This window comes from Loxodonta africana, chromosome 20 (genome assembly GCF_030014295.1).
Source record: "Loxodonta africana isolate mLoxAfr1 chromosome 20, mLoxAfr1.hap2, whole genome shotgun sequence".
NCBI classification, from domain to species: Eukaryota; Metazoa; Chordata; class Mammalia; order Proboscidea; family Elephantidae; genus Loxodonta; species Loxodonta africana.
In genome coordinates this window covers 72,934,281-72,949,558 of record NC_087361.1, presented here as the reverse complement: position 1 = coordinate 72,949,558, position 15,278 = coordinate 72,934,281, and the positions used below count along the sequence as shown (strand labels likewise).

The following is a 15,278-nucleotide window of genomic DNA, read 5'->3' as shown; positions in this document are numbered from 1 at the left end:
TGGGGGGCTGGGTGGGCCCTGCATTTTGGAGCATGCTGTCTCACTTTCCACATCATTCCCATCAGCACCCGTCAGCATATATATGTGTGTGCGTGCACACACAGACACACACACTCAGACATGGGAGAACAAGCCTGGGATTTAAACTTCACATGAATAAAATCACTTAAAAATGCCCTAGAATTGTTCACGCCATTCCTGTTTTCACACACTAGCAAGGCCTCCGGAGCCTCCCTGTTCTGTCCTCTGCTTCTAAGCAGGGCAGTGCCTTTTGACACCAGGTCAAGGTAGAGGTATGAGGGTCTGCCCTACTTGCCTAGAGGCCAAAGGCAAGAGGCCTTTGAGGTTGCAGAGGCCCACAGCCCATCTCCCATTCAGACGACCAGCCTACTGAGCTCTGCTTGCACCAGTCTCTGCTTGTACCGATAAAGAGGATGTGTGGGCTTGGAACCCCTTCACAACACGTGGATCCAGGGACTCAGGGAGCAGGGCTCTCCTGCACAGAGCGTGACTCTAGGGAGCTGCCATGCCGCGGGGCAGCAGGAGCGCAGGCTCTCTAAGTTACATAGGATATAAACAGGGAACACATGGAGCCAGCCACGTAAGTCCAAGGCTGGGGAGTGCCAGGCTGCCGGGCTACGTGGGGTCTGGAGGACCCATGGGGGTGGGAGGGATGGCCGGGCTGCGAGCCAGGCCTGGTGGGAACACCGGACGCTCACTCCCTTTTGGGGCCACAGGGATGATTTTGTGGCTTTGACCCCTGATGTACTTGCCCAAGGTAACTGGATCCCCTTGTATTCCTTTTAATTCTGGTAACTTCCTCTGCCAGGAGAAGTGGGGGGTTCTCCCTTCTTCCTCGAAGTGCACAGGGGGTGTGGAGTGGAACCAGAGTCTGAGCCCGAATGCTCATCTCAGCCTCTCTTGCTGCCCTAGTGGCCTCCAGCACAACCGCATCTGGGAAATTGGAGCTGACACCTTCAGCCAGCTGAGCTCCCTGCGAACCCTGTGAGTGTCCTCCTGACCCAGGCATGCCCGTGCCCTTCCCCAGGTGTGCACTGCAAGCACATATGACATACACTCCCTGCTCCTCACCCCTCAGCACACACACATAGGAGAGGTGTTCTCCAGCCACTTCTCCACTTGGTACCCAGGGGCCATGAGGTTCTGGAACCAGGTTGCCAAAGTCCCTGTTCCTGGTGCCACAGCCAGGTCAGGGGCCAGGCAGCAGGTGGTGTTGTTTTGGATGCCGTTGAGTCAATTCCCACTCGCAGTGACCCTATAGAACACAGTAGAACTGCCCTGATAGAGTTTCCTAGGCTGCAATCTTTATAGAAGCAGATTGCCAGGTCTTCTCTCCCACAGAGCCACTGGTGGGTTCAAACTGCCGACCTTTCAATTAGCAGCTGAGCTCTTAAACATTGTGCCACCGGGCTGAGATTACTGTTACCGGGAGCAAGCCAGATGGGAGGGGATATGAGGGAGATCCCAGGATGGGAACACGAGTCACAAGTCTCCCCTCCACATGCCACTGTCCGCTCCTGTCACACCCTCTCTGCCCACAGGGACTTGAGCTGGAATGCTATCCGGTCCATCCACCCTGAGGCCTTCACCACTCTGCGCTCCCTGGTCAAGCTGTAAGTGCCCACTGCATTTTTCTCCGGGATGCTGGGAACCTGCCAGGGACTGTGGGCTAGACAGCGGGGCAAGGGGGCCCATTCCAGAGCAGGAACGTGCTTAAATGTTGGAGCCCCACACCCCAGGAAGATGGGCTGCAGCCTCATCAATCATTCTGGCCGTCCGTTTGACAGACCGTGGGGTCTGATAAACAGCGAGCCTGCCTCCTGCAAGCTCTGGGGTGTCATCTGCTAATGGTCTGCAATGTTCTAGCAGCCTCAGCCCGCCCCTGTGCCCCCTTGTCCCATCCGCTCTCCCAGCCTCTACTTGTACCGATAAAGAGGACGTGTGGGCTTGGAACCCCTTCACAACACGTGGAGCCAGGGGCTCAGGGGGCAGGGCTCTCCTGCTTAGAGAGTGACTCTAGGGAGCTGCCATTCTACGGGGCAGCAGGAGCGCAGGCCCTCTAAATTACATAGGATGTAAACAGGGAGCACATAGTGCTAGGTACATGGTCGTTATGTCAGAGCTGGAAGGGGCCTGTGACAGGGCAGCGTCACACTGTGGTACAGGTTGTTCACTGCACAAGGGCTCTGTCTAAGGGGGAGCTGATGCCTTGCCTGCCTGCCTACCAAAGCTGTACATCCTCAGGGCCTGTGTTCCCAGAGGGACCCTTTTTCTAATGAACACAAAGACTCCTTATGGGCTACCTCCAGACCTGGCCTCAGAGATCATCCAGCCCCACCCTCACCTCACAGGTGAGACCCCCGGCCCAGGGAGGAGAAGCTTGCCCAAAGCCAGCAGCTAGAACCCAGGCCTCCCAGGCAGCACCCGGAGCCTCCCTAAGCTGTACCACTCTGGGCTCTGGGCCTCTGCCTTCCACCTCCTGTTTGCTCTACTCCTGCCAGATAGGTAGGGTAGATATTTTTATCCCATTAAAGATGAGGGCATTGAAACTCAGGCAGATTTGTGACTCCGTGTGATTACACAGTGAGCTGGTAACAGCACCAGGTTTCCTGTCTTCCAGGCCAGGGCTGTTTCCACGACGCACCGTCTGTGGTCTTGGTGTTTGGTGTGGAGCCCTGGTTTCCTCTAACGTGTCTTGGGTAGAGCATCGTGCATGTTCTCACCTCTGGTTACAAAGCAGGCACTGCAGAACGGAAGGAACCGAAAGGATGACCGAACCCTCATGGGAGCCAATCCCTGAGTCTGGCCTCTTGTAGCATCAGAAAAGGTGGAGGAAAGACAGAGAGATGGAGACGAGCAACAATGGGCAGGTTCCCTAGTGAGGTGGGCAGGGGACCTGGATGGGACTCAGACCTGGACACAGGAAGTGTGGTTGGGGGGCTCCATTACCTAAGAGTTGGGATGGCTTGACATTAAGTTAGGGCAGTCCCTGGAATATAGTCGGTCCACGCTATTTGTTGAATGAATGAGTTATAGATGGTGCCTCTGGCAACTCTTGACCACCCTCCTCTCCAGCATTTAATGCACTCTTCCCTGTTTGCTCATCTTCTGTCCTCTGCTCCTCTCCTCTTACTTCTATCCCAGGCACACTGGCCACACCCTCAGCACAGCCCTGCCCCCTCAGCAACCCCGCTACTGCCAATAACCCTGACCATCCACTGTCCTAGGGACCTGACAGACAACCAGCTGACCACACTGCCCCTGGCCGGACTTGGGGGACTGATGCATCTGAAGCTCAAAGGGAACTTGGCTCTATCTCAGGCCTTCTCCAAGGACAGTTTCCCAAAACTGAGGTGAGGGCCTGGCTTTTCCTCACACCTAGGTAGGTTTGCCCCAGGGCAGCAGAGGGACAGGGAGAATGACACAGGGCCTCACCCTGAGGAAAGCTCGGTGGCCCAGCGGTTTAGGGTTTGGCCAAGTTTGAGTGAGAAAGGCTTGTCCAGTCTCTTGCCAGCCCAATTGGGGTCTGGGACATGTCTCTCCTTCCTCCTCATCGCCTTTGTAGCACGTGTCCCGGTGCTGGGAAACCAACTCTAGGGGCTACTGAGACCTCCTATGTGGACAGATGTGAAGGCCCCTGGACCTCCTTGCCCCTTGTCCAGTTTTATGCACCCAGACTGTCTGCACTCTCTCGGGTAGCATCTGGGCCCTGGAAGCAGGGCAGAGCCCACGGCACTGATGAGTGGAAAACATAGTGCAAAGCCAGTCCCTGGTGCTAATGACATCCAGGCCTCCTGCATGCAGCAGCAGCGGCACAGCCTGTGTGGCCCAAGCCTTGTCTGCTGCAGACTAGTGAGAGGCTTGGGGCCATCTGCCTTCACCCTCAGAGAGGGGAGCAGGCCGTGGATCTCACTCAGGGCCAGGGTAAAGTATCACTAGGATAATCCCTGCCTCCTTAAGTATTAAAGGGAGAGCTGCTGACTGGGTGGGGAGCAGAGCCCTGAGTGCTGTGTGACCTTAGGTAGGCTGCTCCGCATTCTGAGCCTGCTGAGGGGATTCCTTAAACAATGGGCAGAAAGTCTACCTCCCCATCTCAGCTTTCAAGATGCATGAGGAAAAGACTGGAATCTGCCCAGAGCCCTTCAGAGATAGAAACCAGAGTGCAAGATCCTCACAAAGAAGGCCCTGCAGGCTGCCTGCACAGTCATCAATGCACTTTGGGGTCAAAGGCAGGTGCTGAGTGCCTGGTTCCTGGGCACTTAGCTCAGGCTGAGATCTTAGACCTCAGACACTCCTAAGGCAGCCCATGTCTCCTTCCTCCCCAGGGTCCTGGAGGTGCCCTATGCCTACCAGTGCTGTGCCTATGGGGTCTGTGCCAGCTTCTTCAAGGCCTCTGGGCAGTGGGAAGCTGAGGACTTTCACCTTGATGAGGAGGAGACCCCAAAGAGGTCCCTGGGCCTCCTTGCTGGACAAGCAGAGAACCACTGTGAGTGACCAGGGGTCCTGTGCTGGGAAGGGCAGGGAGGGGGACTGTGGAGAGAATGTTAGGGAAGAGCTTAGGGGACCCTGAGAGGGGAGATAGCAGGGGCTACTGAGGGGAGTCCTAGGGAGGAACTGCTCTGTGACCTTTGGGGAAACTACTTCAGTTTGCATCTTGTCTCTCCAAGGGGGGAGAAACAGCTGTAATGTGTCTTCCCGCACCCCAGAGGTGCTTAGAAAAACATAATGATCATGACCAACTTAGTTACCACGTGCTGCTATAATAGAAATATCACAAGTGGGTGGCTTTAAAGGACAGCAATTTATTTTCTCATTATTTTTAGTTCTGGAGGCTAAAAGTGCAAATCAGGACCTTGGCTGTGTCAATTCCTTCCTTGTCAGCAGCCCCGGCCATTCCTGGGTTCCTTGGGTTTCCTTGGCTTGCAGACAATCCTCACATGGTTGTCTGTCTTTCCCTGTGTTGTCTTTGTATCCATTCTGCAATTTTATGACGCAGAAATGATTAGGTTTAGGACCCAGCCTGCTCTAGTATGGCCTCATTAACATAACAACGGGAATCCCCTATTTCCAAACAGGGTCATATTTACCAGGTACAGGGGTAAAGATTTCAACACATAGTTTTGGAGGACGCAATTCAACCCATAACAGCAACAATGACAACTATAATGTCTCAATATTTTTCGAGCCCTTTGTAGTTCACAAAGCATCTCATTTGCATCATCTCACTTAACAGCCCTGACCTCATAGCTCATGTGGTTCTTCCCCATGGCTACCTCCTCATGACCTGGGCTTCAATCCTTCAACTTTAGGGCATTCCCAGAGAAGACAGACCCATTTTTTAATCAACCCGAGTCAAGTAGGATTTAATGGAACAGGTTGAATTAAAACTACTTCCAGGAAAAAAAAAAAAAATCCCATCATAATAATGTCCTAGAATCAAAAGGAAGAGTACAGGGATGATCGATGTCCTGGTCTCTCCTGCCCCCCATTCTGCCCTAAAAGTAAGGCTTCAGTAGCCACTAGGTGCAAGAGGTCCTCACTGAGGAAGGCCGTCACAACACAGACCACCTCTGTTTCTGGAAGAGTTGGAGTAAAAGGCGAAGGTTGGGGGTGGGCAGCCAAGGGGGTTCTAAGGGATTGTCTAGTAACTGCTGTCTGAGGTAAAGGGCAGAGACAAGCACTTCTCTCCCCCTGCCCCATGTTACAGAACACCAGCAGAATCAAGAGGGAGACAAGAAGGGCCCCTGCTTTTTGTTTTCTGGTTTGTTTTGTTCTTTCAGTCTCTACCTTCCTCTCCATAATATCTTAATGGAGAAGTTAAACAGAAAAATCAAATCTAAATAGGTAAGAAAAACATCTCATGATGGTGTAGACAGAACTGGGTTCTAAACCATTCACTAATTTGGTTGCCTTGGACAAGTTATTTAGCCTTGCTGAGCCTCAGATTCCTTATCTGTAAAATAGGGAAAATATCACGCGTGTCAGAGGCTATTGGAAGCATTAAAAGGTTCCATAAATGGCAAAGCATGTTTACAACTTGCACTACTGCCACAGCTACCACTGTTGCTACTGCTACCACTGAGAACTGGGCACCTTCTGTCCTTACGTACACAGGAGTGTAGCTGTGTAATCCAGGACACAGCTTATGGAGGCCAAATGTTGGCCAGGCACTCTGGGGTCTCTGGGAGCCTCCCTCCAGGTGTACCTTCCCTGGGAGTGTGTGAGGAGGAGCCCAGCAGCCAGGCTGGCTCTGGTCCGGCAGACGGCTGTCCCCAGGGGACGTTCCCGGATGTCTGCTGTACACTCCCTCAGGGGGCTGGAAGGAGCAATGGAAACTTTCCTTCCTCAAGGTGAAACTTTCCACCGGGCTTAGATCTTGAAGTAGAGGGTGTCGGGATCGTGGGCTGCCCGCCACCTGTAATGGGAGCTAGGGCCGGGCCCCTCACTTCCTGTGGGAGCTAATGAACCTCGAGAAGGAAAGCCAGGAGCTGCTGCTCCAGCCAGATTCGATTTCCTCCTTGTTTGAAGAGTGGTTACTTAACACCTTGGCTGTGACTTTCCCAGCCTCATACAGAGTCCACAGGTCTCACCCCTTGTATTTCATTCATGCATTTTGATTTCAAAGAACTGTTGAGCTCCATTCTGGAAAACAGGAGCAGGCAGGGAATGAAAGGTAGAGAGGGAAGAAAATGCCTGGGCTCTGTGGCCACAGCTTGGCCTTCCACCCGCCCTGATGGTGTCCGGACCAGGGCCAGCTCCAAAGAGTCTTCCTCCCTCCTGAGAAAGCTCCAAACTGAAGGTGGGGAGGAACGACCCACCCAGGAAACAGAACATGTGAGCCAAAGATGGGGACAAGGGCAACAAACAGTCACCTATTCGCTACCTGCACAATAGGGGAAGAGCCTACAGGTCACTGTCTCCCAAATTTGAATAATGTACCAAGCCAAACCAGTTGCTGTTGATTCTGACTCATGACAACCCCATGTGTGTCAGAGTAGAACTGCACTTGGTAGGGTTTTCAATGACTGTGACCTTTTGGAAGCAGATTGCCGGGGCTTTCTTCTGAGGCAAGCCTGGGTGGATTTGAACCGCCAACCTTTTGGTTAGTAGCTAAGCACTTAAATCATTTGACCCACCCAGGAACTCCTTGAATAATGTACAGGTATCTTTTAAAGAGAGACAATTCTCTTGGACCACTGAGGTTCTCAGATACCATTCCCAGCCTGGGGGGCTCAGGAAACACTGACGTGAGAAACTAAAGTTTTATTCTTTAAAAAGTCTTTTAATTATGAATTATCACTGCGAAGGAAATTGTTGTCTTTATAATTTATAGAATGTTTTAGGTTATCATTTCAAAATTCTTGTAGAATTTGTGGACCCCCGAGAAGATGTCCATCGCCGCCCTGGAATTTCCAGGCCCTCGTTTCGGAGACTCTGCAATAGTGATCAACAACAACAGGAATCCCGTTTGATTCAAACCTGTTACAGTATTTCTTTAACAATGGATTTCCCTTTCTGATTATGTGTTCTCAGATGAACAGGATCATAGGGCCTAGACTCAGAATTGGGAAGAACGTTAAAGATGGGTTGGTCCAACTTCTGACTCAGTGAGGAAGTGGTCTCTCTCACATTAGACTTTCTGCTTCAGTATCTCCAGTGACAAACTATACATAGCTCATACATCTGTAGAGCTTTCCCTATTCATTACCTCCATCCCTGCCAGCTCCTCGCCAAAAAAAAGAAAAACCAAAATGTTCAGTCCATCACCTGGGAAAGTGTAATGATTAAACATCTGAGCTCTGTAATCATACAAACCTGGGTTTGAATTCTGCTCTGCCACTCACTGGTCATGAGACCTGGCAAGCCACTTTGATGAGCCTCAGTTTCCTCATCTGTCAGACAAGGAAACAGTGGCACCTGCCTCATACAGCTGCTGTGAAGGCTAATGGGATTGTGAAGATGAAGTCTTCGTGGGCACAGTGCCTGGTGCAGAGTAAAGAGTTCAAGGCATATTAACCCCCATTGTTAAGGGAATCTATTGTCTGGTGCAGCACATTGTGTCAGGATTTGTTTCCTTGTTTGTCTCCACAAGGGCAGGACGTGCTTTATTCACCCCTGAATTTGTTTCCTCTTGCCCGGTGCCCGGCATATAGTAGGCATTGCATTCAGCACATGTGGCCCTCCTGTCCACCTGTCAAAGGCCACGTGTCCCTTTGTTGGACAACTCTATCTGTAAGAACGTACTCTCGTGGGCATTGGTGGTTCAGTGGTAGAATTCTTGTCTTCCATGTAGGAGACTTGGGCTCAACTCCTTGCGATGTACTTCATGCGCAGCCACCATCTGTGCCAGGGGAGGCTTGCATGGTGCTATGATGCTGAATAGGTTTCAGCAGAGCTTCCAGACCCAAGACAGACTAGGAAGAAAGGCTTGGAAATCTACTTCTAAAGACCAAACCCACTGCTGTCAAGTCAATTCTGACTCACAGCGACCCCTAGGACAGAGTAGAACTGCCCCGTAGAGTTTCCAAAGCTGTAATCTTTATGGAAGCAGACTGCCACGTCTTTTTCCTGTGGAACAGCAGGTGGATTTGAACAGCTGACCTTTTGGTTAGTAGCTGAGTGCTTAACCACTGCACCACCAGCCAATGAAAATCCTATGTATCACAATAGTCCAGACTGCAACCGATCATGGCAATGGCACAAGACCAGGCGGCATTTCATTCCATTGTGCCTGGGGTTGCCATGAGTTGGGGACGGACTCAATGGAGCTAATGACAATAATAACATTCTTGTAAATAAGAACTAGAACTTCTCCATTTGAATCCTAATCTGCTTCCTTCTACAGACTACCCATTTGTCCTAGTTCTACCCTTTGGGGCTATACAGCAAGTGTGAGTCTAACTCTTTTATGCCTAACAGGCCTTTAGCTCTTTGAGGACAGCCTCTGTATCCCTACTTGCTCTTGCCTTCTCCAAGTTAAACACCCCTCAGTCGCTTTCACTGTTTCTCACACAAATGAATTCTGATCCCTCACCATCCCTGTTTCACCTCCTCTGAACACACCGCAGCCCACAAATGTCCTTCTTAATGTACAGTGTTCACAACTGGACATGGGATCACGGAGACGGCCTGGCCAGTGTGGAGAACCATGTTATGGCTAGCTCCCATTATTAAGGCAGCCTCCTCCCCAAGCCTAAGCAGCACTCACAGACGGAGGCCTACTGGAGGGGGCACAGAGCATGCTGAGTTGTAGAGCAAGTGTCAGATGAGACATTTGCTGTAAAGAACCAGCAGTGTAGATGATCCATGTGTGGATAATAGGGAGTGGATTAAATGTTTCTACCCAAGGGTAGCAACCGATGTGCAGGGCTGCTGGAAGGACTAGTGCTGAGTAGTTAGTCAGGATGACATCTCAAAGGATTGGGTGTTTGGAGAAAGGTAGGGCTTGACCGACACCAAGACCCAGGGCCCCAAGCCACTTTCTCGTCTCCCCTTTTCAGATGACCTGGAAGAGCTCCAGCTAGAGATGGAGGACTCAAAGCCGCACCCCAGTGTCCAGTGTAGCCCTGTTCCAGGTGAGATGGGTGCCTGGTTGGGGGGCCAGGACCAAGGAAGAGGCATAGATCATCTAGATGAGATCCCAGTTTCTGCAGCAGTGCTTCAAGAACTTTCCTTGCCTATAACCTAACCAGCTGGGGGAGGGCGCCATCCTTTCTTATATTATTCCTGGGGAAGAAGCTGAGATTCTTTCCCTTGGGTGGCTGCTTGGGGGGAACCGAGAGGGTCAAAGCAACCTTTGCAAGTCAACTGATTAAAGGCAATGCATCCAGGAGAAAACCCATGTTGCCGAGGAGAGAAGTAGGAAAAAACTCCTTGACCCCATTGCTCTGTGTGGAGTCTGAGCACTCCCTCAGTCTAAGCCCCTCACCACAGAATCCTAGAGCTGGGTAGGACTATGAAAGGTTACCTTCTCCATCCCTTTCTGCTCCATCCCAGGAAGATTGCAATCTCTCTTTCTTAAAACACAGTATCCTGGGTACCTCCATACAGTACTATCCAATCCTGATAGCTGAGGAAACAATCTTTAGGGTCCAGCCTAAATTCATCCTATTGTAAAGAAAGAAAGAAAAAAAATTCTCTCTTCCTTGAAGCAAGTCAACCTAAGAAGTTTAGAGTGAAGAAAATTCCTTCCCTCAGGTATAAAATGCTAACAGAAGGCAGCAGAACACTGCTTAAGCCCGGACAGGAACTGTTCAGAAGGTTTGAACGCAATGAGCGGTTCTACTCTTCTATTTCACTCCACCTCCACTTTCTGTTTTTCTGTGTTTCCTTGGGCTTCTCCCCTTGCCTTCTCTAAGACCCAAAGAGTGCTTGCCTGACTCTATTCAACACCTGTGCTCAGCACTAAGTGACTACAGCACGCCCTCTAGTGCCAGTCCCGGGCAAGAGCACCAACCCAACCTGGGAGGAAACAGGTAGTGTTTTTTTCCGACTTGGAAACCCACATGCTTCACAATGGCTCGGAAATTTCACTTCTGAAAACCAATAATCAGCAGAGTTGAGGTAAAACAGGAAGTTCTGAAAGACAAAATTCCAACTTGAACTTGTTTTTAGAATAGCTCATACAGATGGTCAGATAAATCGTGGTACATCCATATGGCAAAGTATCATACAGCAATTGAAAACATGTTTTTGAGGAATATAAGGATATGGGGATATGTGCAAGAAAAATTTTAACTTACAAAAGAGAATAAAAAACCATATGTAGTAAAATCCCAACTTAGCTTAAAAAATTATATATATATATATATTTTAAACTGGAAGGAAATATACTAAAATGATCAGTTCTCTCTGAGAGATGCGATCATAAGCAATTTCAATTTTTCCATTTTTATCCAAGTTTTCTATAATTACCAATCTATTATTTGGTAATCAGGAAAAATATATTTAAAAAATAGTTCCTGCAAAAGCCTCTTAAGTCCCCAAGCATGTAACAATGGAAGAACATTAAAGAGCAGAAGTCAGAAGCCAAAGAACTTAAAGAAATAATATGTCTCAACTTACAAGGTGATTTAAGAATAAATCCTGGGGAGCGAGATGAAAAACATAGATCTTACTCATTCAGTGAGGAATTTGTTGGAAAACCCTACAAGTCTTCTGTAATATGATTTACTTGGTATACTTTACCTCCCAAATACTTATTGACCCCCGTGAATATTAAATGTGGTCAGCCTCCCTCTCACAGAGCAAGGGGAGCCAGTCTGGTATGGCACCTGGTCAGGACTAGTCCATCATGTTCTGTGTGGATCACTGGGCACTGACTGGGAGAAGCAGAGCCTCAGACTACAGAGTGATGACTCTTCGGGTGGCCCCTCACGTTTCTGTGTCTCTACCCCAACCATATTCCCAATTCTGATGCCCTCTCTGCTCCTTTGTGTTAGCTTGCCTCTTCCTTCCTTCCAAATGCTGCTCCTTTGAAAAGACTTCTCTGTTTAACATTTCCTCAACACCGGGGTTTGCATTGTATTAATTTGCCCTGTGTGTATGTTTATATCTGTTTCTATTGAGTCGGAATCAACTTAATGGCAACTCACAACAACTCTGGGAGGAGGGTTAGCATTCAGCCCACTTGCCGCTCCTTGCAAGAAGAGCTGTGTATATTACCACTGTTCTCCCCGCAACCCCAGCTGGGAGTTCTCTGGCAGAGGCCATGTCTGTGAGGGATTTCTCTGAGGGTAGGGACTGTGTCTGTGTCTCTTGCACTGGGAGTTCTCTGAGGTGAGAGACTGCAGTCAGCCTCCCTCAGACTGGGAGTTCTCTGAGTGCAGAGGCCATGCCCGCCTACCTGGCCTTGCCCTCAGGACTCTGCAGAGCAGCCTCTGGCCCGAAGGTAATGACTGATCCTCTCTCCTACAGGCCCGTTCAAGCCCTGTGAGCACCTTTTTGAGAGCTGGGGTATCCGCCTGGCCGTGTGGGCCATCGTGCTGCTCTCCATCGTCTGTAATGGGTTGGTGTTGCTGACCGTGTTTGCTGGTGGGCCCGTCCCCCTGCCCCCAGTCAAGTTTGTGGTAGGCGCAATTGCAGGCGCCAACACTTTGACTGGCATTTCCTGTGGCCTCCTGGCCTCAGTAGATGCCCTGACCTTTGGCCAGTTTGCCGAATACGGAGCCCGCTGGGAGATGGGACTGGGCTGCCGGGCTACAGGCTTCCTGGCAGTGCTTGGGTCAGAGGCCTCTGTGCTGCTGCTCACTTTGGCCACGGTGCAGTGCAGTGTCTCCATCTCTTGCGTCCGGGCCTACGGGAAGGCCCCCTCCCTGGGCAGTGTTCGAGCAGGGGCCCTGGGCTGCCTGATGCTGGCAGGGCTGGCCGCAGCCCTGCCCCTCACCTCAGTGGGAGAATACGGGGCCTCCCCGCTCTGCCTGCCTTACGCCCCGCCCGAGGGCCCGCCAGAGGCCCTGGGCTTTGCCGTGGCCTTGGTGATGATGAACTCCTTCTGCTTCCTGGTAGTGGCTGGTGCCTACATCAAACTGTACTGTGACCTGCCGCGGGGTGACTTTGAGGCTGTGTGGGACTGCGCCATGGTGAGGCATGTGGCCTGGCTCATTTTTGCTGATGGGCTACTTTACTGTCCAGTGGCCTTCCTGAGCTTCGCCTCCATGCTGGGCCTCTTTCCTGTCACCCCGGAGGCCGTCAAGTCTGTCCTACTCGTGGTACTGCCCCTGCCCGCCTGCCTCAACCCACTGCTGTACCTGCTCTTCAACCCCCACTTCCGGGATGACCTGCGGCGGCTCAGGCCCCGTACGGGGACCCCGGGGCCCCTAGCCTGCGCTGCTGCCAGCGAGCTGGAGAAGAGCTCCTGTGACTCCACTCAGGCCTTGGTGGCCTTCTCTGATGTGGATCTCATTCTGGAAGCTTCTGAGGCTGGGCGGCCCCCTGGCCTAGAGACCTATGGCTTCCCCTCAGTGACCCTCATCTCCTGTCAGCAGCCTAGAGGCCCCAGGCTGGAGGGCAGCCATTTTGTAGAGCCAGAGGGGACCTACTTTGGGAACCCTCAACCTTCCATGGATGGAGAACTGCTGCTGAGGGCAGAGGGAGTCACGTCAGTAGGCAAGGTCTTGTCGGTAGGTGGGGGCTTCCGGCCCTCTGGCTCATCCTTTGCCTCACACTTATAAATGTTCCTTGCCATTCTTCTCATCTCTTCCCTTCCCTCTCTCTCTCCTCCATGAATGATGAATGCTTGTAAAATAAATACAACCAAAAGTCAACAGTGTGATCCACAGCAGGACACCCAAAGCCTCTGGCTCCACTGGTCTCCTCTCTTCCATGGCCATCACCAATGGGTGCTACTTGACCTGGTTTCCCCTTGGCCTTCCTCAGCTTTAGACCCATGCTGGGCCTCTTCGTCTCACGTCTGAACTTGTGGACCAAAGACCTGGAAATTGGTCTGCCTGGGGGAAATGAGGAAAATAAAAGACAGTGAATTGGGGTGGAGGAAGGTTGAGCAGGTCCAGAATCGAAGTGCAATGGGGGAGAAGACCTCACAGAGAAAGGCCAAGCAGGGGACTGCCAAAGGCAATTGGGCATTTCCCTTATGATTCATGGATAGAAGACAAAATGTGTTCTGTGTTACACTAATCTTGGGGTATGCTATGTAAAAAGACTCCCATTGAAACAAGGTTTGGAACCGGCTACGTATTACATCTGTTTCTTAGAGATTCACAAGACATATTAGTGTAGTAAAAAAAAAGACCCTGAGAATTCCTGCAACGGGAAAACCTGTTGAACTTTGTTTATTCTAGTCCCCCAAATTATTTGACAACAGGGTTTTTGTTTGTTTGGTTTTTGGTTTTCATGGAATTGCTTTTAACACCTCACAGAACTTAGCACTGCTCTCTCCCAGGGGACTCATCTCTGAACCACCTGGTGCTACCCAGTGACATCACAAGAGGTCGCCAATCCTTGAAAGCCCTGATCCTAGGAGCTTGACCTGGGGTGAGGGAGGTAGCAGAGGCAACTCTATCTACCTTCCCACCCCTCTGATCCTACTGGGGCAGTGGTGGGGTGGGGGTGGAGAAGGATGGGGAGGAACCTGCTGAGTTGGGACAGAGAGAAAGATGTGTGCTGCCACACCCTCCCAAAACCCAGGTACCAGTGGAGCTTCTGCCCTCAGCAAGAGAAGGGTTCCTGGGTCCTGGTGAGGTATATAGACAAGTCTGTGGCTGGATTCTCTCTGGTGCTGAGTTGTCTTCCTGTGGTTCTGCATCATATGCCCTGTGCCATCTCCTGCCACAAGCCTGGTCTTTCCTTTTCATCCCAGGTCCTGCCGTCTCTGTGGGTCAGGGGCCCCTAGCCAGCAAAAAGAGGGGGTATTTGTATTATAGGATGCGTTATAGGTATCTGGGGTTCCCTGGGTGCCCCAAATAGGCCGCAGGTCCTTCTGCCTCTCCCCTTATGACCTTCTACCTTATGGTTTGCCAAGTGCCTTGAGAGTTTCCACAGAGCACCCTCCCCCCGCAACTCACACACACACATTCAATCTCAGATTGAGAAAGTGAGAGCTGGGACATTTCGATAGACAGAAAAGGTGATTCCTACAGACATTAAAAAAAAAAAGAATCCAAGGTGCAGAAAAGGGTGAGACTTATTTCAGGGCACCCCAACATCAGTGACAGCAGGAGGACAGAAGTCTGGGATCCTGAAACCAAACACAGCCCTCCTCCTGAATCCTGCCATGGTCTTCAACCAGGGACTCCACCACTAGACAACTGTGGGAAAGTCCTCCTAACTTAATGGCCTGCGGCTTAGCTTCTCTTCTATCTTCCTGCTGCCACCAATGCCTAACAGAGATTCTGACCCAGGTCAATGAGGCCACCTAGGCCAGGGTGGAGAAGTAGAGCAGAGACCACAGCTGCAGAGCCCAGACACTGGCACTCCACATATTTCTAAATCTCATTTGACCAGCTGTGTTGCCCAGACTGTAACAGAGTCTGGAGTTGAATGTGCTGACCTTGTAATCCCAGAAGAACCTTAGGGTCCTAGCATAGGGTCATACTCAGAGCAAGCACTCAGTTAGTTATTTGAGAATTCCTCATTTGACACATGTTATTTGACATGGTTATTTGACACACTGGCCGCAACAATGGGTTCAAACATGGCAACGATTGTGAGGATGGTGCAGGACTGGGCAGTGTTTCATTCTGTTGTACATAGGGTTGCTATGAGTCAGTACTGACTTGACGGTACCTAACAACAACCAT

General features: G+C 50.9%; 1 protein-coding gene across 2 annotated transcripts in view; it reads left to right on the top strand.

Moving 5' to 3' along the window:
• Positions 1-14,505, top strand: part of LGR6 (leucine rich repeat containing G protein-coupled receptor 6) — a 138,246-nt gene extending 123,741 nt beyond the window's left edge. For both annotated transcript variants that reach the window (XM_064273392.1, XM_064273393.1), the window contains 6 exons: positions 934-1,005; positions 1,563-1,634; positions 3,249-3,374; positions 4,347-4,507; positions 9,522-9,596; positions 11,938-14,505. In XM_064273392.1, coding sequence (XP_064129462.1) covers positions 934-1,005; positions 1,563-1,634; positions 3,249-3,374; positions 4,347-4,507; positions 9,522-9,596; positions 11,938-13,193 — 1,762 coding nt within the window. In that variant the 3' untranslated portion in view covers positions 13,194-14,505. The remainder of the gene's footprint in view (positions 1-933; positions 1,006-1,562; positions 1,635-3,248; positions 3,375-4,346; positions 4,508-9,521; positions 9,597-11,937) is intronic.
• The last annotated feature ends 773 nt before the right edge of the window (positions 14,506-15,278 follow it).